Raw genomic sequence first — 27,544 nt, 5'->3', positions numbered from 1 at the left:
ACCTAGCACTAAATTGCACCTACTGCATACAGATTTTGTACTTCCCATAATCCATCCTAAGTCTTTCCCTTCTAGTCTTGACTTTGGTCTCCATGTGGGGAAAGTGCAAGAGTCTTCATAAAAACAAAATCCTTCTTTGTCAGAAACAGGATACTCCCTCCAAGAACATGCACTTAGATGTGGGAGGCTTGAGGAATGGAAGAGGCAATGGCATCACGTTTCTCACCTCTCTCTCCAGACAACGACAACAAACGTCCTTACAGCAAAGCAACCTTCAGCCTTCACTTGTATAAACCCACGGGGCTTATAAAGCACTTAAGTTCTCATCACTGACACACTTCTCTCTTTTCATCCCCACCAGCCACAGATGCTCTTACACAGCCAGTTTATGTTGGACTGCGGACACTTTGGGAGCAGCAGCTCATTTTGTTCATGGTGAGGAAGCAATTCAGCATGACAGACCTTGAATCTGACAAAATCTGAATCTGAGACCCTGACAGACCTGTTGGAGAGGGTCCAGAGGAGGGCCACAAAAATGATCAGAGGGCTGGAGCACCTCTCCTATGAGGACAGGCTGAGAGAGCTGGGGCTGTTCAGCCTAGAGAAGAGAAGGCTCCAGGGAGACCTTAAAGCAGCCTTTCAGTACCTGAAGGGTGCCTATAGGAAAGATGGGGAAAATCTTTTTAGCAGGGCCTGTTGTGATAGGACAAGGAGTAACAGCTTTAAACTAAGGGAGGGTAGATTTAGACTAGATATAAGGAAGAAATTTTTTTACCATGAGGGTGGTGAAACACTGGAATGGGTTGCCCAGAGAGGCAGTGGAGGCCTGATCCCTAGAAACATTCAGTTCCAGGTTGGACATGGCTCTGAGCAAACTGGTCTAGTTGAAGGTGTCCCTAATCACAGCAGGGGGGTTGGACTAGATCACCTTTAAAGGTCCCTTCCAACCCAAACCATTCTATGATTTGGAGAAAGACAGGCGCTGCCAAAAGCCATAAAATATGGCTCAAGAATTACTTGAGAGCTTAAAATGTATAAAGAGTCCAAGCAGGAGGGCAGATGCAGAAATGGTTTTCTGTGCTTTTGGACCTATGGGTTGCGGAATTTACTTTGAGAGAAGATCTGCGGACAAGAACATTATTCTACGCCGGGTATGTATATCTTTAGGAATCAATCCTGAACATATTTTTTGAGTGAAAGGTTACTGTCTGACACCTGTGTGATCCTGCCACTGACTCTTGGTGAAAATCAACTAGCTGGGTTCCTGAGATTCCTAGAAGAAATCCAAGTTAAATAGTTTGCTTCCCGGGTATCTGCATTGACCTAACACCTGTTTTTTGTAGGCTCTTAGCTTGCAATGCTGACAGTCGTCAAGTCTTATACTTACAATTATGAGCAAGATAAAGTAGATAAAATTGTAGAAGGAATGGGCGTCCATCACATAGTACATGATCTCCACCCACCCTTCCAGTGTGATCACCTGCAAAGACAAACAACAAGAGAAACAGGAGGGAAGTGGACTTCCAGAGTTCACTTCTCAGAGTATACAGGCAGATACTGGCAGGGCTGTTGCAACCCTAGGAAGGCGAGAAACAACAATTCAATTCAAGTAGGCCAAATTTCCATTCCAGGAAATCAGCATGGTATTGCTTTGGTGACACTGGCGTACTGTCAAAGCCAGTGAGATCATGCTAGCCCACAGCAGGAATATTTCATTAAAATAGTTCATTTCCCTGGATCGCAGCAGGTTTCTGTGCCCCTTGGACTGGACACTGCGTACTGCCGGCGGAGAAGAAAAAAGGCACGGATTTTAGCTCCCATCTGCAACGCGTGCTGAGAATTAAAAAGAAAATAAGAAGACTTTTTTGCTATAGTGATCTGGATTGAAGGGAAAACTGGTACAAGTCAGCCTGAAGTGTGTAGCCCAGTCCAGCAAAGATCTGGAACAACTCTATGTCCTTCCTCATCTTCAGGAACACCGTTCATGGTGTGCACTCTGCCTCTCTTGCCAGAGTGGTTACAAAGCCCTTTTCTCTCTGCAGTTGTATCACACCCTGCAGAAACCATCACAGGAGCACAGAAAGATTGAGCTGGAAAAAAGAAAAATAGTTTGAGCCTTTTTAGTAGGCTAACTCGGTCTTACCTGAAATATCACAATCCAGGCATACCCAATGTTGTCAAAGTTGATGGCACCCTTGTGCGGGTTGGCATTGCCTGTACGGCACACATTGTAGTACTGGTTCCAGTTGACACACATGCCACTGATGTTGAACTCTTGCCGGACTGAGTTGTAGTAATAATAATCATCCTTGTCCAAACAACATTCATGGCCCCGCTCCTTCAGTGGGGGTATCTCATGACAGCCCATAATTCCATTGTCTCCTGACAGTGAGCAGATAAAGGGCATCTCATCATCTTCCTCAGGCTGGTAGTAAGGGGGCAGGACAATGTCACCTTGTCTACAAGGATAAAAAACCACGGTCATAAAGTTCCTGTAACAGACAGTTTCTCATCAGTGACACTGGTGGAACTGGGAGCTCCCATCCTGACACAGGGACTGCACTGGATAAGGGATTTCCAGGTTTACTGCCTCAGGGGAAGGGAAGGGCTTCTGGAAAACAAGAAATTTCCTGAGTGAGTCCCCAGTTTTCAGAGCTTTGCCTGCCATCAGACCACCCCAAGCCAAATTATACAGTCTGCTTGCATGAAGATGAAGAAAAACTGGAATGCAGAGATTTGCATTCTGATCATTCTCCCCATTAGCATCAAAGCTAAATCAGATGCAGCGATATTAAGGAAGTTCATCAGGCTTTGCTGTGATGTGCTCATGTATGTAACCGTTGATGGACATGTTTTATAACATTTGGCAGTGAACCTTCTGTACTTCTAAAAAAAAAAGATCCAGTTCATGCATAATTAAGGTTGCACAGCCAAGCCTTAAAATCAGGAAACGCAAAGTTAAAATTGACTTAACCTTAACTTTGACTCCTCCTTGACAGTTGGCATTATGGGTGCAATGTTTCATGACAAGTTCACGTGCTTTTTTCCAAATAACGCAGCACCTTCCAAATGCATGAATAATTAAAATCTTCTATGCTTGCCTAGCTGGAGATGAGCTAATGATCAGGAAAGTGAAAGGTGGAGATTTAAAATTTTCCATTAAACTTTATCTGGTGTATTCCTTGCAGTGCTGCAATACACAACTTTCACATTCCATGAATGCAGACTTTTTCACTATGTGTCACTGGAAGAGGGCAGGCGTTGATGAAAAAGAAAAGAAAGTCTCCGATTCTAAACCAAGCAGGACTAAACCACATAGATCTGTCGTAAGACATCCACATCATTGGTGATCTGGGTGCCTGCAGACTTCTTTTCTCTAGTAATGGTCAGCCACAGATATTCTAGTATCTGTCACTTTGCAGGCTGCGGCCCCAATTCACTTCTCAGTTACATCAACTCTGCATGGATGTAATTACACTCATTAAAGTAGTACTACCCTGGATTTACATAAAGGACAATCACTCTAAACATTCTTTTTTCCCCAGGGAATATATAAACACAGTAAATGCCTGCTTTAAGCAGCTCCTACTCTCCAACCCCACTGTTGTTCTGCAGATTCTATTTTCACACTTTTTTTTTTTTCCAATGTGAAATGATCTAAAGCTTCAGAATTGTTTAATCAGTCTAAACTGTTCTACTCCTTTAGGTTTTTTTAAAGCAGTTGAAACTGATACGGTGGGATTAGTATATGGTTTTCAGAAGACATTTTAAAGCCTGAGATCTGCTAAAGCCAGAAAGTCAACAGGAGGAGCTGTGCCCTGGAAGTGGTGCTATGCCCCCCAGGAGGGTAATCGGAGAATTCGCAGCAGGCAGGAGTTATCCACCATGCTCTGCAGGCTCCCCTCTGATCCCCAGAATAAACCTCAGATACTTGTAATGGACCCCTGTGTAGCTTCAAGCTTTCTTTGCCAGAATTGTGTGCATGTTTCCCCGTGGTTTTTTCATCCCATTCAAGCAGCCACTATTTACTTTCAGATGCTCTCACTTCTACTAATCCAGCTGTGAGACACCTCTCCCAACAGCCCCCTGTCCTCTCCCCATGGCACCTCCCACGTGCAATTCGACTCCTGAAGTTTTCCAGTAATTTCCCTGTGTCCCTCCAAAGCCTCCGGAGGTCATGCACTACTGTCCAAACAGTGACCTCAGCTCCATCCCAGAGGTGGCAAAGATGTCCCTGGAAGCATCAGGCAGAACTACGGCTTTCCACAAGACTCCTCTTGTTCTTGATTTTTGAAGAGGGAGCAAGTCAAGGAGAAAATTGGTATGGCTGGTGTTTCAGGGTTTCACCTGTGTCTGGGAGTAGGGGCAGCATCTTGAATCCCTGGGCATGGCTGGAGGAGGCCAGGCTGCAGAAGACAAGCGTGCAGGGAAGGGGAAAGAGAACTGCCCCTGGAAGGAAGAAAGAGGACATCATCTCCCAGGCACTCACATTGTGAAGTTTTCCTCCATGAAGCAGCGGTTGCGGAGCAGCCCGGCCCACAGCTGCACCCCGATGATGCCGAAGATGAAGAAGACAAAGAAGCAGAGAAGAAGGACGTTCCCCAGCATGGGCAAGGTGTCCAGGAGCAAGTTCACAAGGATGCGCATGCCTGCAGGGGGAGAAAAGAGCCAGAAAGAGCAAGTGTGGGATGGAGGAATAGAGAGACAGAGAAATGGAGAAAAGGAAGGGAAGGAGAGGGAAAAGAAAGGAGAATTCAGGAGCCATACAGGAAAAACCCAGTCACATAGTTCAGGAGCCATACAGAAAAAAAAAAAAGTCACATGAAGATAAAAGCAGAATATCATAAATTAATTATTGCCCAGACCAGGCTAGATTTATGATTATTACCCTTTCTTGTCCTAACCTTTACTGACATGCAGCCAGCAGAGCTGCTATGATGCTGTGATCTCTTAACCCTAGGCCTCCATCTGCAGCAGCGAGAAGAAAAGGGAATGAGACTTTTGGTACCATCAGCTGTCCGACTGATATCTCTCCCTCCTCCTTCCCTGCAGAAGGACAATGGAGTGAAAACTCTGCCCCAAACGTGCACGGCAGCCCAACGGCCCCATCCTCAGATGGCTCAGACTGAAAGTCATCCCAGTTTGATGACTGCATGCTGCAACGCATGAGAACTGCATTGACAGCCCAAGGCCAGCCTGCCTAGCAGGATGAATCTCACCAGCACACACAAACAACTGGCATAAATTGGTCTTCTCCATGACAGACTCATCAGGGGACAGTCATGGAGACCACATTCTCCTCTCTTGTCTAGTACACCTTCCCCAGCACACAGGTAGTGGGCACAGCCTGAAATGCTGTCGGCACAGCACCACTGGCCTTTTTCTTACTTTTTTTTCTAATTACCTAATGAATTCTTTCTGTGGTTTTATTTCTCCCTGGTTCTTCAGCTCACACAGCCATAAGTAGGGATAAGGATAGGCTCAGTCCTCCATGCAGCTAATGACTATTCCTCTGCTCTCCAGGGATGGTGAAAGTCTAGAAATCCTTTACCCCCCGCACACCTCGTGCAGCCATCTCTCCTCACCTCCACAGAGTTCCCTCCCCTGAGGGCCCAGGGAGTTCCTTCACTGAAGATGTTCCATGTAGGGCAGCAAATAATTAGCTAATTAGGTATTTATAACCAGTTCATTACTTCAGATGGCAGTGGAAGGGTGAAGAGGAGGGAAAGATGAGATTAGGATTCTCTGACAGCCCTTTGAGGCACAAGTTAATCCCCCTTGTGTGCCCAGCATCAAGTAATTAGCCACACAATGCTGTACATTACTTTCTAACTCTATTCCCTGGGCTGCTCACGCTGCGGAGAGGGGAGGGAAGCGGTGCCTGCTGGGTGCGTGCAGGCGTGGGGTGCATGCACACTGAAGGGAGAGAGGGAAGGGTGCCTGGTGTGGGGCATCGGACAGGTTTAGCTCAGTAGGGAATGTTTTTGGGATGTATGGGGGTGGGAGATACAGAAGTGGTATTTGCAGATAGACGATGTGCAAGAAGGAAAAGATGCTTAAGGATGGCTACATGGGATCATGGAAAACAAGGAATGATGGCATTAGCTCTAAGGCCAGGCTGTGGAGCAGCAGCTAAGCCCTGCTTGCCTGACTGCCCAGCTGTATCAGTAGTCACCAGTTAAGGCAGTTTCTAGACAGAACATCAGTAACTCAGTGCAAGGGCGCAGCTCCAGCCACTCGCTGGGGATCGCGGACATGCCATGAGTCACTGATAGCTCTCTGATCTGTCACCACACAAAGCCCAACAGCATAGCAACGGTGGCCTTCTGCCTGTCGCTGTGACCTGTCAGGCTCTGGAGCAACGCTCTGCACAACACTTCGGCTTTAAGGCCACACACCCTCACTGCAGGGCAGCGTGTTCCCAGCATTAACGCCGCTTCACGGCATGAGCCTGGTAGTTCCCATAAACTGTCCCGGTCAGTGCATTAGGGAGAGCCAAGTGACACGGGAAGCTGTGCCAGCAGCGCTGCAAGAGGGGGTGACGTTGTTCAGATCAATTGATGCTAGATCCATCACAGCAGAGGTAATGGGAAGAACGAGACTGCCCTTATACTGAAATGCAGAATAGATAGAACAGACATTCCCACCAGAATTTTACAGACAATGCACTTGTCGGGTCAGAATTTGCAAAAATTGATTTTGTTCCAAGAGAAGACAAGTGACTCCCAAAACTTGCCTGCCTTTTCCTTGGAAACATCCTGCCTGCCCATACATTGTCCATTCTGAGTCTCAGAGGAGCTGTTAATGGTACAGCACTGTGCCACTCACAGCTCCAGGATCACAGCGATTGCCCTCATGCTTGGCCTTCTGGGGTACCTGAGCCCATAACCCAAGAAGCGGCAGGTGGCCCCACACCAGGCAAGTGGCTGCCAGGCAGGTGGCCCCAGCACTTGGCATCTTTTCCACATCACAAAGAATTTCAGCACTGATGGGTTCCATTTCTAAGTCCAAATGAAACCCAATTGTGATTTTAAAATCTTCCAACTGAACAGAATCATCCTTCTCTGCCCATTGATACTGATGGTGGATATGAGATTGACTCTTCCAAAAGCAAGAATTTTGAACCCACACCCATCCAACCATCAACTGCAATTCTCCTGTGGGCCAACCACCTCTAAAACAAATCCATCACTTCACTTTGTGCAAAGGCTCTTTTGCTCCCTGCCCCAAACCACAAAGCAATTGCTCTGGGAACCCATTTTTCACCAGGGGCATCAGTTTTCCACCAGGAAACAAAATGGACCTCCTCTGCTGAGTTCACTCAGTTAGTGGAGGTACTTCAACTACCACTTCCAGATGGATGAAAGGCATAGTACAAATACAAGCTCAGTACCTTTGTTCTCTCTGTTGTCAGCTTCCCCTGCTGCCTGTGCTGTGCTGCCTGCAACACTCCTGCTGAAGTCCCTGAGTCCCATCCTCTGCTATGGCATTTTGGTAGTGCCCCTCCTACACCTGTGCCAGCCCCTAAGGGCACTTTCGAGGGAAGCCCTCACAGCCTCCCTGTCCCCTCCCAAGCTGGCAGCCCTGCACGGGTCGGTCTGTGGAGGGGGCTTTGCAGTCCCCTGGACCCAGAAAGGGACAGGCTGGTCTGGCAGCCACGTTAGGGCATCTGCTGCGGGTCTCCAAGGAAGGACCCTCACTGCCAGGTGTCTGAATGCTTTTCAAGGGCAAGAGGGGACAAGCCCCACTCAGGCAGGACCCACAGCACAGCGTGTTTCAGGGTCCGCACAGCCTGACTTGGAGCAGGTTGCAAATGGTCTCTGGTTCCTCAAGCACTCACGAGGCGTGGGGGAAAGAGTGAGAAAGGCGGAAAAGCTTAAAGATGGAGAGTGATGATTTACTCCAGACCCTGATGGCTGAGATAACAAGGTATCTAAAGTAGTTGCAGGGCAACGGAAATGGGCAGAAGGCATATTTGTCAGTGCAGCTTTGGGAGCATTCTGCCCTGGAGAACTAGGATGCCTCTCTTTCCCAAGGGGCCTTTGCCAGATAAGCCCCCATCCACAGCAGCACGAGTGGATCCTGCATGACAAGTTCTGGAAGGTGCTGGAAAGCCGGTTCTTTGGCACAGTCCTGCTGCTGCCTCCTTCCTACCTTTTGCCGCCTCTGCCTGCTCCTCTGCCCCTTTACTTTTCTCTCACTCTGCCTACATCTCCTCTCTGTCTCTCACTGCTCTGCAGCATACATGTGCATGTTTCCCGTCCTCCTTCACTGCTGCCTTTCCCTACATCCCCGTTTGTCCTTTACCATTGGCAGAGCAGAAGCCACGCTGGCTCACAGCAAGGAGGGAATATGAAAGGGACAATGACCTTTGCTGAAGCAGCCTTTGAAAAAAGGAGACATTCCCTGAGAAGAGAAAGGAAGATGGGCTGGGCAGTCTGGAGGAAAAGCAAGGAGGGACAGCATTGACAAAACAACATTCAGCAACTGAACAGGCTCCCAGGGCATCAAATATGAAAAGGTTTTTCTCTTCAAGGGGAAGAAAAGCTAGAAACATGAAATATTCATGAGTGCCAGGTGTGGGCTCTGAAAGGCCTTTTCTCTTCCACATTCACCCTCATGAGGAGACCAGGGGAAAGGAGGCACACGCACAGCATCGGCTGTGGGCATCCAAGGAAGGATCCTCATGAAATGATGCTCAGATAACGCTTCCCTGCTGCTCATTCATGCTCTTGGGCAAGAGGTGGGGGAAGGGTGCTCGACAGGACCTCTCCGGCAGGGCTACTCCTGGTAGGATATCCTGCAGGAGCAAAGCCACGAGCACAACAGAGATCCGTTCACTGCTCCAGCACAGCAGTGGACATCGGAGGGAAAGTACGTCGCAGCGGTGAGAAGCAGTGGGAGGGCGAGAGGAGTGCTGGGGAGCGAGCTTTCAGAGAGAAGCACAAAGCTGAGCAAAGCCAGAAGATGAAGCAAAGTTGCTGAACTCCCTCCTGGGTTTGGGCAGAGCAAATCCTCTGCCTTGCCCCGGCAGCATGCGGAGGCCATTCCTGACAAACTCTGCAGATGCTACAGTGACCGTAGCTCCCTCCAGACACTTGCCATCTACCCCGATTAGCCTGGCCATCACAGCTGAGCAGACTCGCCCGGCATGTGCCAGCCCCGGGGAAAGCGTGGTGTCAGCGGCGAGCAGCCGAGGCAGGGCTGGGGAGGAGGTGAGCTCCAAGCAGCCGGAGCCAGCCACGCAGTGCAGGCATGCCCGGCAGCTTACCACTGCCTTTCCCTCCTCAGCATCACTCTGTCACTTCGCCTTCTCTCCGCCTGCCTCTTTCCAAGAGCGAGGACCAACAGCTGAGCTGATTCACTCCCTAGCACTAATCAGCCCATGATCTGAATGGGGGACTGGCTCAGGAGAGGGTGAGAAACCCTGTTCGTTCTTGCTTCTTATATCTCACCCACCTCTGAGGCTTTCGAGTCCTCCCCAAGTCTACAGTGAGGGACAAAGCTAATGCGTGTGGAATCAAAAGGAGATAGCAATTTGTGGCAATCATTCCCTTGATTAGAGTAAACCAGATGGAAGAGAACATAATTCTCAGCACCCATCTCATCTGCATCATGGTCCAAGCCACCAATTGTCATTTTAACTGGAGTAAAACCAAATCTCTTCCCCATCAGTGCTTGTGACTGTAGCTGGCAGGACATATTGCAGAGTGCAGAGACTGAAGCATCATTCTGTCCCTCAGCCAGGCCGCTTGTCCAAGTGTGCCTTCATTCCTTCCTCCCCTGCCCCAGGACACATGGAAGTCCACCCAGCTAGCACAGGGTTGACAGGATTTTCCTGTGCATGCTCCTTTACGCCAATTTTACAGCTGAGGAACCATTCCAGAAAATAGATTGTATTTGTGCAGAAAGCACACAGAGATGCACCCTTTTTTTTGCAGTCAACCTCTGTAGTTAAAATAACCTCAGTCTGCGTGCACAGTGCAAGCTGGTGCTCCAACTTGCACATTGCGTCCATTTACATTAACTAAAACTTGGGGCCAAACTACTGCAAACAGAAACCAATCAGCTGTGTGTGCAACAGTAGATGCACTGTCAAGTTGATCATTACTCTAACCCACAGCTTCCCTTGCCACCCAGACTTTTTTTGCTTTGCTGCATTCCTCCTAACCGAGGTCTCTCCTGCAAACATACGTGTAAGCAAGAGAAGCTCAGCTCGAACAGCCAGTGTGCAGCTCCAGATGCCTTCTCCTCAAGCTGTAAAACCAGCCTCACTCACATTGCAGACCATCACACCTTGCTTTGCGCCAATGCAAGAGAGAGCATGTCAAGGTGGCTGGCCTGGCCCAGATTAAATGAACCCTACAGAAAAACAGGTCCAGCTGACATTGTAGGTAGTGAGAGCTCTTAAAAGAGCTCTGCTGCTAAGGAAAACCTGCCCCAGACCAAAATGTGAAACACTGACCTCATTCAGAGATAACCAAAGTTTTTCTACAGATGTCTCTCTGTCAGGTTCCAGAGCATTTGTAGGGTACATTTAAGGTTGGGAGTTTTGCACTTACAGGTTGTCAGCATGACCCGTAGTTTAGGAGCACCACTAATTTCCTCACCAACACCCCACTCTTCCCTTGCCAACAAGAAAAGCTTTCTAGCATCTGTGACTGGATCAGACACCTTATCCCGCTCAGCCTGTTGATGAACTACCCTCCAGATCCTTGTTACCCCTCAGCCTGACCACAGAAAATACCAAAGCACAACTTTTCCAGCACTTCTAAAGCTCCAGCCAGCACAAAAAAGCTGTTGTTCATTTTTTCAGTAGCATGGGCACATCAAGCTTTGCCTTGGTGCTGTGACTTCCCTTATGATACTGAATCAAGTTCAAGCATTAAGTGTCCTTAGTCGTTATCTTCAAAGTACTCCTCAGCTTAAGCCTGAGGTAGCCAAAAAAGAGAATAAAGCTGCAGGAAAAAAACTGTTGGTCAGAGCTTCACCCTGCCTGGACAACAGAGCTCTCCAGAGTAGGTTTAAAATGTACTGATGTAAGAGACAGAGCTCTCTCAAGCTAGCTCTGAGGCTGTAGAAACAATTCCCTTAGGAGCCAGGGACTAGCACAGACCTCACTGCTTTTCACTCCAAGAGCAAGACGCTTACCTTAGATGGAGCAGGTCACGGCAACAGGAGCATCAAAAAGAAAAGGAAGAAGAGAAAAAAATGACACCACTTACAACACCCCCCAACACACACTCAGCTAAAACAGCTGCCAAAAAGAGAGCACAAATGAAATCCGAGACCTGCTGCTTTCCTTGAGGGGAAGACAAGACAAGAAACACATGGGTGCTGTGTAGCCACGATGCTCAGCACAGTGACAAAGAGGGCTCACATGCCAGAGCCAGGGCTAAATCTCGATATTCTGAATGCCTCAGAGCTTTCCTTCCTACCTGTCCATCAAATGTCATACATAGGTCAAGGAAATAGGCTCTTCCTAGTGAGACGTAGCTTTCAGACGCATCAGCAACCTTGAAAATTGTAATTCCCTTTAACATGGTACATAGCAACAAGTCCCACTGAGCTCTGACCTAGCTCAGACCACAAGTAGTTATTGCCACATTTCTTTGTTGCAAACCTGCAGTGAATGACCTGCTATGCCACCTGGACATTTACAAGTCCATGGGGCTGGATGGGATCCACACAAGAGTATGGAGGGAGCTGGTGGAGGAGCTGGCCAAGACGCTCTCCATCATCTATCGGCAGTCCTAGTTAGCAGGTGGGGTACCAGATGACTGGAGGATTGCCACTGTGATGCCCATCTACACAAAGGGCCAGAAGGAGGATCCCGGGAACTACAGGCCTGTCAGCCTGACCTCAGTGCCGGGGAAGATTACGAAGCAGTTCATCTCGAGTACACTCACCGGGCATGTGAAGGACAACCAGGGGATCAGGCCCAGTCAGCACGGGTTCATGAAAGGCAGGTCCTGCTTGACCAGCCTGATCTCCTTCTATGATCAGGTGACCCACCTAGAGGATGAGGGAAAGGCTCTGGATGTTGTCCACCTGGACTTTAGTAAGGCCTTTGACACTGTTCCACACAGCATCCTCCTGGAGAAACTAGCTGCTCATGGTTTGGATGGGTGTACTCTTCACGGGATAAAGAACTGGCTGAATGGCTGAGTGCAGAGAGTGGTGGTGAATGGAGCTAACTCCAGTTGGTGGCCAGTCATGAGTGGTGTTCCTCAGGGCTCAGTTTTGGGGCCAGTATTGCTTTATATCTTTCTCAGTGATCTGTATGAGGTGATTGAGTGCTGCCTCAGTAAGTTTGCAGATGACACTAAGTTGGGCGGGAGTGTTGATCTGCTCAAGGGTAGGAAGGCTCTGCAGAGGGATCTGGACAGACTGGATCAATGGGCCGAGGCAAATCATATGAGGTCCAACAAGGCCAAGTGCCGGGTCCTGCACTTTGGTCACAACAACCCCATGCAACACTACAGTCTTAGGGAAGAGTGGCTGGAAAGCTGCCCAGCAGAAAAGGACCTGGGGGTGCTCATCAACAGCCAGCTGAACATGAGCCAGCAGTGGGCCCAGGTGGCCAAAAAGGCCAATGGCATCCTGGCTTGTATCAGGAATAGTGTGGCCAGCAGGAGTAAGGAGGCGATCATGCCCCTGTACTTGGCACTGGTGAGGCTGCATCTCATGTACTGTGTGCAGTTTTGGGCCCCTCACTACAAAAGAGACATTGAGGTGCTGGAGCATGTCCAGAGAAGAGCAACGAGGCTGGTGAAGGGTCTAGAGAACAAGTCTTGTGAGGAGCAGCTGAGAGAACTAGGATTGTTTAGTCTGGAGAAGAGGAGGCTGAGGGGAGATGTTATCACTTTCTACAACTACCTGAAGGGAGGTTGTAGTGAGGTGGGTGTTGGTCTCTTCTCCCAAGTGACTACTGATAGGATGAGAGGAAATGGCGTCAAGTTGCATCAGGGGAGGTTTAGATTGGATATTAGGAAAAATTTCTTTACTGAAAGAGTGGTCAGGCATTGGAACAGGCTGTCCAGGGAAGTGGTGGAGTCACCATCCCTGGAGGTGTTCAAAAAATGTGTACATGTGGCACTTCAGGACATGGTTTAGCAGTCATGGTGGTGTTGGGTTGACGGTTGGACTTGCTGTTGTTAGAGGTCTTTTCTAACCTATGATTCTATGAAATCCTACAGAGAAACAGGCCCAGCTTCCAGCATATGGTGGCAAAGATCTCTTCATAAAGGGTTTTTTTAAAGAGAATATCAAGATGTCAAAAGCAAAAAACAAAAACAAAGCCCTTTGGAGAATGTTATGAGAAATATAGACCAAGGTCATGGAAAACGGTCTTCTCACCGGATCATAATAATGTCAAAAATGAACTGTGGCTTGAAGGGTCAGACTATAGTTGCACCTTCCAAGTCTTTCACGGAAGATGGATGGTCTAAACAATAGTACCAAGCTCTCATATGTCACACCTCTGTCCAAAATGCACAAGACCCAGTGCACAAAACCATTCCTTCCTGATGGGCTGGAGCCTTACTAGCCCTACAGAGGGACCAGAAACCAGGGCCATGCCAGGTGGAACTGCCAGATGCTTTGAAGAAGCAAGCCCAGAAGTAAGGCCTCCTAATTGCAGACCTCACCCTGGGGTTACACTGGCCTCAAGAATGAGGGCAAAATCCAGAACATTTACCTTGACATCTAAATGCTGACATCACTGGAAAAAGAGGGGCCTTGGTACATGCTTTGCTGTGATCCAAAGAGAAGGAGACACCTCAGCTGTGCAGCAGGCTTTACCCACCCTATTAGGGATGCTCTGAGCCCAGCTAAGGTCCACAGATAGCAGCACAAAGCTCTTCTACCACAGGCACTCACATTCAGTATGGGCCACCATGGCACAGTTGGTAGCCACATAACCTGTGACATGAGCAGAAACAGATGCAGGCAAAGGTCTTAGGAGCACCCTTCTTCACTCTCTCACCCCATTAACCCTTGCAAGCTTCGGGCTGTTAAGTAACCTTGCCTTGGAGAGTGATTCCAGGTGCCAGATTATTTCTTAGAGAGGTGTCTCTCGGGGGGATTCCTGCCGTTCTGTTCTTTTTTCTACTACTGAACATCTAATAAGCAACACCTACTACCACCTGCCACTGTTGTTCATTCACTGATCATCTCATTTTTTCCCCGTTTATTCCTGCAATGATGACTGCATTCACTTTCAGCGAAAACTCTATTAAAAACATACAGTGCCAGCTTTTCTCTCAGAATTGCAGGGGTCACCCACCACCAGGGATAAAAAGTAACTCCAGTGCCGTGGCTGCAAGCCACTTGCCTCTGTTCTATAAATACCCTTAAGTTCTTTACACTTCTCTAGTGCTGTGTAAGTAGGACAGAATAATGCAAAATATTATGTAAAACAGTGTTAATGCAACTTCTGGTTAGGATTTAAGGGATCTAATTTCCTTGTGCTGTCACTAGCATGAATCATGTTTCTCTCTACCGCAGGCAGTGATGTGATGTTAGGTGAAATGTGTGTGAAGAGGAGAATCGGGCCCGAAATACACAAAGATTGAGAAATTTAAGGTTATGGTTGTAAATTGCCCTGCCCACACACAAAGTGTAATTTGCATTAGTGTAATATGACATTATCTTTCACCTCATAATACACTGTCATTATTGCTCACATTTCCATAGTATCCATTGCTTGATAGGTCCCACGGGACAGATTTTGCAAAACAGCTCAGCTCCCATTTAGGCAGCAAAATACGTGGCTGGGCTTTCGTGAGCAGTGTGTACACTGGAGGCTGAGCTTGTTTGAACAGGCAGCAGAATTGTCACAACGGGAGCTGCGAGGCGCTAAGCATTTTTTAAATTCTGGCTGTACAAGTTTCCCCAGAGGAGAAGGGAGAAATAAAGATTCTAGCAAAGGTCTCTTTATGATTGGGTTTTAGTTTGGGTTTTTTTTTTCCAGACTTGCTTTACTTTCAGTAACAGAAACTCAGAAGTGCTGTTGCTAACTCTTGTGATTTTTATCGGGACTCTTGGGATGCATGGCATAAACCTTCAGGCATGAAATGTTGCTATGACTTGACAATCTCGGATCACAGTAAAAAAAAAAAAGAGAGTAAGTTTGTATTCCTCACTACTATGCAGCGAAAAAGAGAGGACTACAAGATCTGAGTCACAGGTCTAAAGGTCTGAACGCCATAGGAAAAATAAAAATAATCTATGATTTTTTTCCCTTTTCCTTTTTCAAATCTCATGGGTTTAAAACCCATCTGACAACCTACAAGCACACAATTTGTGACTTTTGAATACTTGTTTGTAACCACAGTGAAATCGAGCAGACTGGTTCAGAGAGGGAAAGATTACTTTCTCCCATGATCTGTGACCGCAAAAAAAGGGACTACGCAATGTATGGTACAAAATAAGGCATTACCAAGTCTACATTTCCTGCACTTCAGTGTTCCCCAGCTCCCTGCCACGATGCTACACTAACACAGGGATATAATTTTCTTTTTGTTTTGGTTTGGGTTTTTTTCTCCCAAATTTACTTTGATTACCCATTTAAACACGTGGCAATATATTGCACGTTGTGGAATGCACATGAAAAACAGCACTAAGATCAGACAATAACTAAATAAAATTGGAGCCTGTCTTCAATGACCAAAGACTTCCTTCAGCACTACAAGATGTGGGTCTGCTGCAGCCCACTCAGTTTGTTAAAAAGCCCCAGAGAAGCATTGCTTTGCAAACCCATCTGGAGTATTTATCCGAGAGTCAATAGACTTTTCTTAAACTAATCCTTGCCCTTATTTCGGTTTTGATTTCCTCCCCTTCTCTCCCTCCCTCCATCCCCCCGTTCTCTGCATTATCCTACACGCAGAGGTACACCACGCCTCCGCGTGCTGTGCCTGGCAAACCCTGCCGCTTGCCTCTTGCAAGCCCCTCTCCTCTGCTCTCCTGTTGATCCTCACGCTGCTCTGCCCCCCCTCACAGTTTCCCTGTATGCTGAACGCGCCTGTCTGATTTAGGGTTTAACTGATTTGACAAAAAGCGCAGCTCTGAGTTACATTTCCATCTCCGATCTGTCCCCCTCTCTGAGGAAAGGCATCCTTTAATGGCCTGCTCCGGGCATAAATCACATTGCTCTCTTCAGTGCTTTGCTTCACTTGGCTAGGTGATCCCGTCGGGAAGGGAGGACATAAACTGAACTCAACCCCATCGATCAAGTCCATCCCCTCTCGGCTTTTCTCCATCCTTTCGCTGCCCACCTGCCTGGGACAGAGCCTACAGAAAGCTGGCAGCTTCGCCTTTGAATGCATTTGAATCACACATAGACTGACCAGGGAATGGAAAAGGGCTTTTTAACCTCTTAAATTTCGTGTATGGATGCTGTGAGAGAACATCACTCTTGTCCCTGTACTAACCTGCTCAGGACTGTGGCTGCGTGTAGAAAAATCTGTGTGTGTACACACTTGCATGAGGTTGTAAGTATGGTTTGTGCATCGCTGAGACATGGTAACAAATATTTACAGAACAATTTATACAAAGAACTGTGGATGGGGTAAGTTTAAATATTTGGAAAATACAACAATATCTGAGTTTCAGTTATTGCTTCACAAATAAAGCAGAGAGGGGAAAAAATGCACTTCCAAAAGAGTCAAACAGAAGAGTAGGTTTCTGAAAGGGAATCAACTTTAGAAGAGAACACACAAGTGATAGTCCTCTTTCAGAAAGACCGAGGCATTTGAAGCAAAGACCCGGGGAGGGGGGGTGTTTTAGAAGAGGAATCTCATAATCCCTTTGCATTTCCAACTGCTAGGGCAGGACTGTGCCTGTCAAATGCACTCACTTTTTGTCTGATCTAGCTGTAAATGAGACTGTTTTACAGCCTAATATATCTCAGTCAGCAGCTAATTTCACACACACTCATCAGTGAAATTAGTTCTTCAAAACCACATTCAGAGAAGTAAATGTCATCAGTTTTCCCCCATGCCAAGTGTGGGGCTCATAGCCAGACCACTCTGTCCTAGGCACTGCTACAGCACCAAACACAGGTAGCTCAGTGTGGAATACAGTTTTAAGGCCAGCATATAAATACAAAGCATCTGCTTTTCCCGTTCCAGGGTTCAGCTGCTTCAGACTATTTTTATATTTGTGCTTTGGTCTACTGAGCTGAACGCAGGGCTGAGAGTTAGGACATGTCAGTTGTATTCCTGAGTCTGCTGGTGACACTCACTGGGTCTCACTCACCTGGTCTGAAACATGAGAAAGATTAAACCAACAAGCCTTGTTTTATATCTTTGAAATGTGTACAAGAGAATTAAAAACTCTGGTCTATTTGGAGTCATAGAGCTACTATAATAACAATAATTAATAAAGAAAAATCAAGCTAGACCAAGATTTTCCTACGCAGCACTTTTAGAGGCAAAAAATGTTATTTCATTGAAATGGAAACACCTCATTGTTGTGATAGTTATTGAAGCATCATTTAGCAAAAAGAAAAGGAAGACAAGAGGAAAGTATTTTTATACTAAAATGGCACAGTTGAGATTTTTTCATTTTTAAACTTCTTCACCCTTACAAAGTACAGGAAAAAATCAAAAAGCCAAACAAACCACCTAAATTAGACAGAATAAAACCATATTAAAATGCATGGGCAATGCTTATTCTTGTTCTGAGAAAAAACACATGTAAACAGAGCAGAACTTCCCACAGATCTGAAATTCTATTTCCTGCACAGCTAGTAATAAGAATATAACATTATGTTTCTAATGCCTATTACCCCCACATACATATTACTGCACTTACATACCAAGTATTAGCACACGTATACACTTTATATTCAATAAAGTTGCTATGCAACACTCTGCAACAGACTTCTCCACTTCCGTACAGTGTGCCCAGCTGAAGTAATCTGCTTCCAAATGATGAATTAGTTATTAAATTGTAGTGGAAACTAGAAGATATCAAACACAATGCAAGGACCCTTCTTTGCATAAGACTAATGCAAAAAGAAAGAGTAAACTGAAGAAACATTTCCTGCTCCAGTGTCAAAAAAATGTTAATAACAGAAGCGAAAGAAATTCAAATGATCAGAAATGACTACAGACTCCCTGCTCAAAGGCAGGCAGAAATAAAACACCACCAGCTTCCCCTCAAACCTTGTGCCTTGCCATGAGGAGAAGGGATGAAAGAGCTAGCAGAAACAGCAACGTTTCACCTAGCAACCTGCCACACAATTGCAAAAGGATAACAACAACAAATGGATGTGGAATTTCACCCCAAGCCCAGGACACAAACATGACCAGGGCAGAAAGCAACTACCTCTGACAGGGACCTGGAGGGTATTTTTTTTCTCTTTACACTTGTTTGGTGACTTGCAGGGCTTGTCACACCAGCTTACCGCCATGGAATTGAATCACATAGTAATAGGACCAGAACAATCTCTAATTTTTTGTTTCATGCATTTTCAAACAAAATTCCAAGAGGCAGCATTCCTGGGGCTGTAGTCAGCACTGCAAAAGATAAGCAGGAATACTAATGAAGATGTAATACGTATTACAAAACTCGGGTGCCTCATGTTTTCTCTAGTACACTTCAAATATGACATGAGAATGGGGGAACTATCAGGTGGGGCAGAGCCATAAACTTCTTCATCCAGAAGTGAAATCCAAAATGGTCAGTAGCACATCCTGCTGAGAACGGCAAGAAATGCAATCAATTGCTGATAACCAGTAGCTAAAGATCAGCTCTAACCATGAAGCAAGGAGGTTTGAAACCTAGAAGCATCTCCACATGAGCTCTCATCCTTTAGACAGGCCTATTTTACTTACTTTGCTTACACAGTGCCTCTTACTTGCTATGGGGCTGGAAGCACTCCCCGCGGCAGCGAGTTTTACAGCCTAATTACAAAGCAGGTGGAGAATTGCTTTCTTAATAGACATTTACCCCCTCTTGGTTACACTGAATGTCCTTTTCTTCTTCTGTCAAGATTCAGGTAGGAGAGTCTATGCATCTTTTACACTATACATAATGAGTACTGCACACACAAATAGCATTTGGAAGCTCCTTGTGGGATATTGTTTCAAAGCCTCACAAGTCTGGCTGTAAGGGAGGGCTTTCAGTAACGTGTCAAAAGTAAACACAGGTAAGCAGAATTTAGACGTACCCAATTTTGGCATTTGAACTTCAGCCTCGCCCATCTGCCAAAAATATAAAATAAGTTTATTTAACTTCTTTAACAGGTGAATAAGAAGAAGAATGCCAAGAATATAAAATAAGTTTAACTTATTTAACTGGTAATACTTGTTCCTTTACCATGTTGCTACTGTTTCCTTAGACTCACTCTGAATTTCCTCCCTCCTAATTTTCTGGCATGGCTTCTTTTTTTGCTTTATATAGTACAAAATTTCTCTCAAATTTCTCCAGTATGTAGTATGTAGACTTTTCAAACAGTGGCTGATTATTAGAGTGTTACTGTTCTTTGGGTGCTAAGTAATCTACCCAGCAGACCACTTCAGCACTCTTCCCCTCATGCAGTAATCACTCAGGTTCCTAATCACTTTGCCCATTCTCTTGATAATAAACTGCCATTATTCAGTCCACACAGCCAGACTCCTCTGTGAAAATCAGTCCCTACCTGGGTCCCACATGGAAGCCTTAGAAATGTCCACCGATGAACGCTGGGCCACATCACCCCATGGCAGCCTCCTGAACATGGCCAAATATCTGCCTTTGGGATTAACTGCTGTCTTCTTTCCCACCTCCTTTGCTACCACCTGCAACGCCTCCAGCTTGGTATCATCAGTATATCTCACTAATAGACTTTCCTCTTGCTTCAGATCAGTAATGAAGAACTTTAAAAAGACATTAAAAAAGATTTGTGGCCAAAGGTCCCATTAATTATGTTTGCTGTACCCCACTAAGCACCTTCTTCCAACGCAGCTCATTCCCATTCATCACAAGTGTTTGTTTACAGCCTCTTACCAGTTTTCAACCCTCAAGTCAGTGCTTCCTCTACCAGGAAATCTGCCTTTTTTTTTTTTTTTTTTTTTTTAAGTTAATGGCAGGATGTTTTTCTTCCAAAACGTTATCTGCATATAACCACTGATTTATGTAGCGAGAAAGATACATAAAGGTTTATCCACAGAGTGGAAATTAAAACAGCATCAATTTCATACAGATGAAGTTTTATACTGGTAAAAGGAGAAGACAGACAGCGTCATGACCAGGACAGTCAGGGGAAATCCAACATCCCGAGCTCTGCAAAGGTCAGGCGAGATGATCGAAGGCGTCCCTGGTGCCTCTGCATGGGCAGAGCGGGTCCCTGGTGGGCCAGTTCAGATGCTGCTCACACCGCTCCTCCTGGGGCAGCTCCTGCCAGCAGGGCAGTAACTCCAGCTATTCCAGCCAATAAATAGGAATAAAACAAGGCCTTCACTTTTTGTCAGTCAAGTTCTGCTCCTGACCACCAGTCTTCAGCAATCAACGCGGCAGACATCTGCAGGAGTCAGTTGGATGTCATTCAAGACGTTTCCACTCACCACCAAGGTGAAGTCTACCGTGGTAACAGGGATGAGCCTCACAGTTGTCTTTGAGCACTGACTCACAGGACTCCTTGTGAAGCAGGAAGGAAAGGGGCTGCATAACATGAGGACGGTGCTGCCCTCATGCAGCCAGCCATATGCTTTATGGAAGGAGCGAGCTTGCCACGCATGACCTCCAGCCCACCTCCTAGCAGAAGAGATGTCACCACCCTGCCGCAGTGCATGCCCACAGCCGGGATCGTGGCTAGGTCCCAGCCCTCTCCTCTCTGGAAAAGGGGCAGAGAGATGGAGGCAGGTTGGGGAAGTTCTTCTGCCAACAGTGGATAGCAAAAAGGTTATTCTCAGCTCCCATCTTTATCACCCCATGATGGACCTGTTATGTGCCTGGGTGTGCACTCAGTGCCCAAACCTCCTCCTGCCACGTCAGGCACACAGGACTGTGCCTCAGTTCCTCCATCACACCATTCAGCACCCTCTATCCCTGGTTATTGCCCAGAGATAAAAATACACCCAGGAAGACAGAGAAGACCCCTTTCCAGCAGGGCTTTGCATGGAGCTGAAGACCCTGAAATCTGCCTCCATAGCATGTTCAAGAAATAAGTGGCATCGTGAAAGTGACTTCGGCACAAGGAAAAACATGATGCAGACTGGGAGGCTGACTGTGCAAACTTCCTCAGATCTGGAAAAGTAAAAGGAGCATCTGAGCTCAAAAGAAGGATTAGGAGATCTCTGGCAAGGTCTTAGCCACTGCAGACAACCTGATTAAGGAGATTATGGGGAAGAGCGGAGACTTCCTGCCATTCTGCGAGACAGAAAAACTTGCAGAAGAAATGCCTAAAGTCTCACAGGGCTGCATGTGGCAGCTGCTGCCTTTGCACAGGGAATAGCCAGAAACATTGGATTGACACAGCAGACCGAGTTCAGCAATCTTGCAACCCCCCGACCGCAACAGTAAGCAACCAGCCCACCAGTTCACTTCCATTCACCTCCATCGATGTTTTCTGCAGTTAAATAACAACGCAATGCCTGCTTATTAGCTCCAGGGCTGCAAGCAGAACAACGCTGACTTGAGGGGGAAAAAAAAAAAAAAAAAAAAAGAGAGGCAAAGGAAAGGAAGAAGAGGGAAGAAACAGTGCAGCACCGCTAAAAACTGCAAAGCACGGTGAAGAGGCCAGTCTTGTCCCCATCCTCTGGGAAAGCAGGAAGCGAGGGTTATGGAGGGGCCACCTCCACTACAGGAGCAGCACGTGTGCGTGGCACATGCCCCAGGGCTGCAGCACCTCTCTGGTTTGCATGCAGACCTGACCTGGGGACTGCATCATGGACCCGACCGTGCTGGTGAGCAGCACTTGGGCTGCTGACACATCCAGGCTCGTACACAGCCCCCGGCCCAGCGGTGCTCAGCCCAGCTCATATGCACATGCCAGCTCGCAGGGGGGATAGCTGGCACAAAACAGAGAGTACAAAGTACAGGGTGAGGAGTAGAGAAAAAACCGCCAGTGCTACACGCCCCTAAACTGTAACGGCATAAAAATTTTTCAGATGAGAGGATCTGGAAGAGCATGTGAAAGCCAGAGAAAACCAATTCTCCCTGCTTCCCCCAGCTCACCCTATTCCAGACCTCACACACATCCCTTTTTGAGGCTACAGATGTTACCAAACCTGCAATGTCCTTCAGTAAGAGCGAGAAAACCCCCTTTCCTTTACTGCACATTGTGCAGCTTCAGCTCCTAAACCATCAGCACAGCTCTCCAGGAGGGATTACCAGGACAGATACGCTATGAGACTGCAGCTTTCCTGCCCATCCAACAACACCTCTTTGGCCTCATGACGGGGAAAAGCCTGCACACACCGTGCAGCAGCCTGCACTCAGTTTGTACCTGCACCCAGCCTGGAGAAGCCCACCACACAGCCCTACTGATCACGTACACCCCACAACCCAAGCTGAGGAGGTGTGAGGGGGAAGCATGACTTACTAGGCACACGGTTGATAGCTTTCAGGGGTCTCAGAACACGGACAGTACGGATTGCAGACAAGTTAATGTTTTGCAGATCCAGGGAGTACTCCACCATCCTGCAGAAAGGGAGACAGAGAGAAAAAAAAAAAAAAGTTTAAAACAATTCAGAATCTTGGTTTGAGTCACAGAGTTACTGTTTCTTCATTGAAGGATTTCTGGAAGTCGTGAGGACTCAGTGTTTGGGAGCCCTCGGAGCAAAGCTGAAGCCTCTGTGAGCCCTCCGGGAGCAGGACCAGAAGTCCATGGCTCTTCCACGCAGAAAACGCAGCCCATCTGTGCGACAGCAGCAAGGCAGTGAGAGTGTGTGCCATGAGGATGCAGGCCAGGAGCTGCGATAACACTTACCTGTTGCGACCATTAGGAGGGGAAAGGGCTGCAAGAAGACATCCCCACGAGGAGCATGTTCTGCTGCCGGGGGCAGGCACGCAGGGTGGACATTTCCCACACTGCCAGGAGGAGGGGGGCTGCACAGTTGGTTCTGCTGAGCATTACCTGCAGCACACTGGGGTGCTCCCCATGTTCCCCTCGTCTCATGGTGCAGGACAACGTCCCCAGAGGTGGCTGCAGCTAAGCTGTTTTACCTCACGTAGAAGCAAACTCTCTACTTAAAGCGGTAACTGCTTCAGCTAGGTGGGAAGGCTTCTCCCATAGCTGTGAATCATTCCTTCCTGACACCAACCAAAAGGGGAAAAGCCTAATTTCAGGAAATATGCCAGACCTTAGCTTTCCCAACCCAAAAGCATGCTCCCTAAATAACCTCAATGCAAACAGCTATGACTAACACATTGGCTTTACTGCAAGAGCAGAAGGTGCAGGTGAAAAAAAATGACATGGCCCAGTATCCCTTAGCCCAGTGCTCCCCTCCTCGCCCAGTAAGGCAAACATCCAGTGACTTGCCTGCCTCTTGGAAACTATGGCAAGAAACTGGATTATACCATTTACCCTGGCCAGCAATTTCTACCTGGGGATCTCGAAGCATTTTGCATGTTTTAGTGAACATAGACACATGAGGCCTCCACTAAGACATGGGCTGTTGACACCAGCTTCCCCGGAGTGACCCTGATGTGCTGAGGGGATCAAGAGGGTGACAAAGTTGGTAGGTGAAACAGCAGCAGCAGAGTCAGGACAGGAACTGCTTCTCCTGAATATCTTCTCAGATGTGAATAATGAAGCTACAAAAAGGTCCCTTTTCCTTAACCTTCCAACACGCTCAAAAGATGGTGAGGATTCAGGAGACACAGCCTTTTGTTACTGCGTCCCTTCTCAAACCAAAACCGTTATATTTATATAGAAAGACCTACAAGTCAATAGTCCAGTAACCTAAAGTCCACCCAAATCCCTCTGCCCAGGAACCACTGAGGAGCAAATCAGAGAGCCCAAGTGAGATGCTGAGAGTGAAACAGGTACAGCCAGATCGTAAGAAACCTCAGGGAGAGGACTTGAGTGAAACTTGAATGAAAGGGACTGATCCTTCTATCGATCACCCTCTTCACTCAAAAGGACCTTAAAGAGCAAATATCTAGTTATCTGTCAACACCTTCCAAAGGGGATTTGTCAGAGTGATAGATTTTCAAACACAATGAGATAAACCTGTCGAAGTGTTGTGATTATTCTCATGCTCTCTTTCTTTCTCTCCTTCATTCCTTTCACTCTGTTCTCTCATATGCTTTTAGGGTAATTGCATGAAATAATTCTTCCTCTGAAATGCAGTGGTATTCATTTACCTCCCTAGAGCTGTCAGTTCCACATACACTGAGTGCAGAAGGAGAGAGGAGGGATTTCATGCAGATAATCAAAATATTCGCAAGCCAAAAAAAGTCCATCCCAAACCAAACAGCAATACTTAGATAGCCTACAGAAAGCCTTGGTGATCAACAGAAGCTTGGGATCCAGTCAGATAAAACCGAGTAGCGGGTATGAAAGAAGGAAGAACACACACAGATATAAACGCACAAATGCGACTACAGGGCATCACACAAAGGACATACGCATGTGGTGCGCATGAATGCAGTGCAACGGGCCTTGAGTAAGCACTGATCCACCCTGCTCCAAAAGCATACAGCAAGATTGCCTCGTTAGCATGTTGTTGCTCCAGAATGAGACAGAGCTGCTGAAACTTTAGGACTGCAGTTACAGGCAAAGCATCATATGGACATAACTGCATTGCTCCCAAGATGTGAACTAACATCTCTTCACAGCACAGAGACTTGACATGTAGAGGCAGGTTCATAACTGAAGCAGTCCCTACACTGAAGTCTGTTATAGAGGGCAGGTATATGCATAGAAACATAAAGATCTCCAAGCCTGATAAACTCCCACAGAACTTCGTTTCCTCTCCTAAAAAAACCACAACCCCTAGAGCACTGGGTTGAGTTCAGACGTCTGAATGCAAAAAAAATATTTTTGAGCAGTAGTAGAACAACTTAAAACACACTCTGTCAGATGCCAAATAAGCAAAAAGCCCCAAAATACCTCTAATTTCAACCAGTGGTCTTTTCTGAACTGCAAGTATCCAAATGAGGAGCCCCGAAGAACACTGTGACCCTCACAGAAACTGAGCACAGGGGAACAGCACGGGGCTAGGGCTGAGATGAAATCAGTGGGAAGAGGTGACATCTTTTCTTAGACTTAGCCATGCAAAATTCATTTAAAAAATAGAACCTCCATTTACAAACCATTCGAGTTTTGTCCTCTTGCAGCTACAGCCATACTGCTGGTATTACAACAGGAGTCACCTTAACCAGGTGACTCCTGTTGTAATATTTCTGCTTTCTCCTAGGTGGAATGAGCTTTCCACCAAAATGGCACAGTCCACCTGTCACTAGAAAACTAATAATCAACAAAGTAGCGAGCACAGGTCATTTTGGAACAAGACGAATGCTACCCTAGCTGCAACTGTGCAGTTCCTAAAGCCAACGAGCCAGGCTTCTGCAGCCCTCACTGGCTGCAGATTGTTCTGATTACGTTCCAGTTTAGATGGGAAAAAATGCTGCACAGTCAACCACCCTGCCAATGAAAATAGGCAGGCTGGTCCCAAGGATGGGTCAGAGAAGGGCAACCGTTAAATTTTTCAGAGAGCAACTTCTAACAAAAAACGAGCTCAGCCCTAGCAGGCCCCAGGGCTTTGGCTCACTTTGCAGACCCCTTCTGCCTACAGTTCTTCCTGAGGCCTCCTGGTCCTGGCTGCAATAACAGAGACACATCCAGGATGCTTAAATCCCTGCAGATGAGTTATGCCTATTGTAGTCACATAAATCATATCCAAAACAACTCAACACAATTCCAGTGCAATTTTACATTAGAGATGCTTGTTCTTACTTTTTCATTCCTAGTGATGACTTCAGCATCAGCTTGCACTCCTGCTTCTCTTTTCACAAGGGTAGCACACGCACACAATGATGGACTGCAGGTGAGCGGGGTGAAATAAAACTCCATCGATTAACAAAAAATACATTTTCCATGTTGGTAAAACCAATGAATCCAAATGTTGCCTCTTTTCTCTAATGAAATGGGATGTCTAAGGGACTCTGCTGGAATCTCTGGGCGCCTGCAGCATTTCAGAGACTGCCAGGCCAGCTGTTTTTGCTCTTATCTTTCTCCAGCCAGCCCTGTTCCCCACTGCCTGGAAACCCTACACACGTAACACCTCCAGGTTTGGGCTGTACCTGATCTCCTACTGCCACATGTGGAGGTGCTGACAGGTTGACAGAGGGTCTAAAGGGTATGTCACAAAAAGCAATCAGCCAGAAAAACTGGCAGTAGATTTATGTCAGGAGGTTCACATTTTCCCATGTCTGAGTCTCATGGCCTTGTGATGGTGGATTAAGTGCACGGTGCTTATTCAGACTCTCAGGCAGGCACCCAACCTTTGGTGCTTAGATCCTTATCACATCAGCAATGTGGGGAACGGTGTGTTTGCTGGGTGTTCACAAACAAAGAGCATGGCAACGTTAAAGCTAGTACAAAATGGTTTCCTCCATATTAAACTCCAGGAGCTTTCCAGACTCCTTGTCCTTGGTTTGTGGTAGCTCAGTGCCATGAGCAAGGGTAGCTCACAGGACCTGACCACTCTTCATCTAGTTCTCCCCTCTTTCTTGATTGCTTGAAGTGTGGTTTTTTTTGTAAAAGCCTTAGTTTCTTTAATGTCCAGGGACAGTCAGACAATGTTTTGGATGTGGGGAAAAAAAAGTCTGTACTGATTGTGAGCTGTCCTTTTTCTTATCGTGACAGTGCAGAGGGGAATGCATCTCTCCCAAGAGAAATGGCAGCTCATTTCTGGCACTGCTAAAGTATTTTGTGGCCTCTGGCGTGGGTGGGTGAGTGCAGGGGCAAGTTAAGAAGCTGGAACTATGCTAAATCAGAAAGAAACTCCTGATCTGTGATGGAATTTGAGCACTAAGCTGTCAAGATAATTGAATTTATACAGTAACTCTTCTTCCCTCACTAGAGATTTTCTTCTTCAAAACTTTCCACACAAAACTCTCCTGGAAGAAGAGGGGAGTGATGCACACCCTGCCCTCATGCCACACTGACAGAGTGGGAAATAGCACAGGGGCACCAGCTGCACACGTGGGGTTCATCCTGCAGAAGCACAGGGGATGCCTGGCAGGGAATGCCTCTCCACTCAAGCTCTGCCTCCCTCCCCACTCTCAAGATATTCCACCTCCTCCCTACCCCCTCTCTCTCTTTACATCCCTCTGACTCATCCCCACCTGCAACATTCCCACCTTTCATTTTAATCTTCTGCCTTAACTTCCAGGTTTTCTGTTTGCCCTTTGCCTCTCCTTCATTTTTTTCCACTTTGCCTCATATCCTTGAAGTCCCTTCCTAATCCTTTCTTTCCTCTTCCATCTTTCTCTTCATTCCTTTTGTGTCTTTCCCTACTGATCATCTTCCTGCTTTCTCCTCCAACTTTGTGTCTGCCTTGCTGATAAACTTTAGCCTATGCCCAGCTAAGCCTGCTCAGGTGAA

General features: G+C 46.8%; 1 protein-coding gene across 4 annotated transcripts in view; it reads right to left on the bottom strand.

The window, feature by feature from the left end:
• The window catches only part of CACNA1I (calcium voltage-gated channel subunit alpha1 I), a 93,915-nt gene that overhangs the window by 51,909 nt on the left and 14,462 nt on the right, over positions 1-27,544 (bottom strand). For all 4 annotated transcript variants that reach the window (XM_075428124.1, XM_075428126.1, XM_075428125.1 and 1 more), the window contains exons 3-6: positions 22,532-22,629; positions 4,490-4,649; positions 2,144-2,459; positions 1,388-1,480 (exon numbers count right to left, since the gene is read on the bottom strand). In XM_075428124.1, the coding sequence (XP_075284239.1) occupies positions 1,388-1,480; positions 2,144-2,459; positions 4,490-4,649; positions 22,532-22,629 (667 nt within the window). The remainder of the gene's footprint in view (positions 1-1,387; positions 1,481-2,143; positions 2,460-4,489; positions 4,650-22,531; positions 22,630-27,544) is intronic.

This window comes from Opisthocomus hoazin, chromosome 8 (genome assembly GCF_030867145.1).
Source record: "Opisthocomus hoazin isolate bOpiHoa1 chromosome 8, bOpiHoa1.hap1, whole genome shotgun sequence".
NCBI classification, from domain to species: Eukaryota; Metazoa; Chordata; class Aves; order Opisthocomiformes; family Opisthocomidae; genus Opisthocomus; species Opisthocomus hoazin.
Note: the sequence above shows the minus strand (reverse complement) of the source record. Positions and strands in the feature narration are given on the sequence as shown.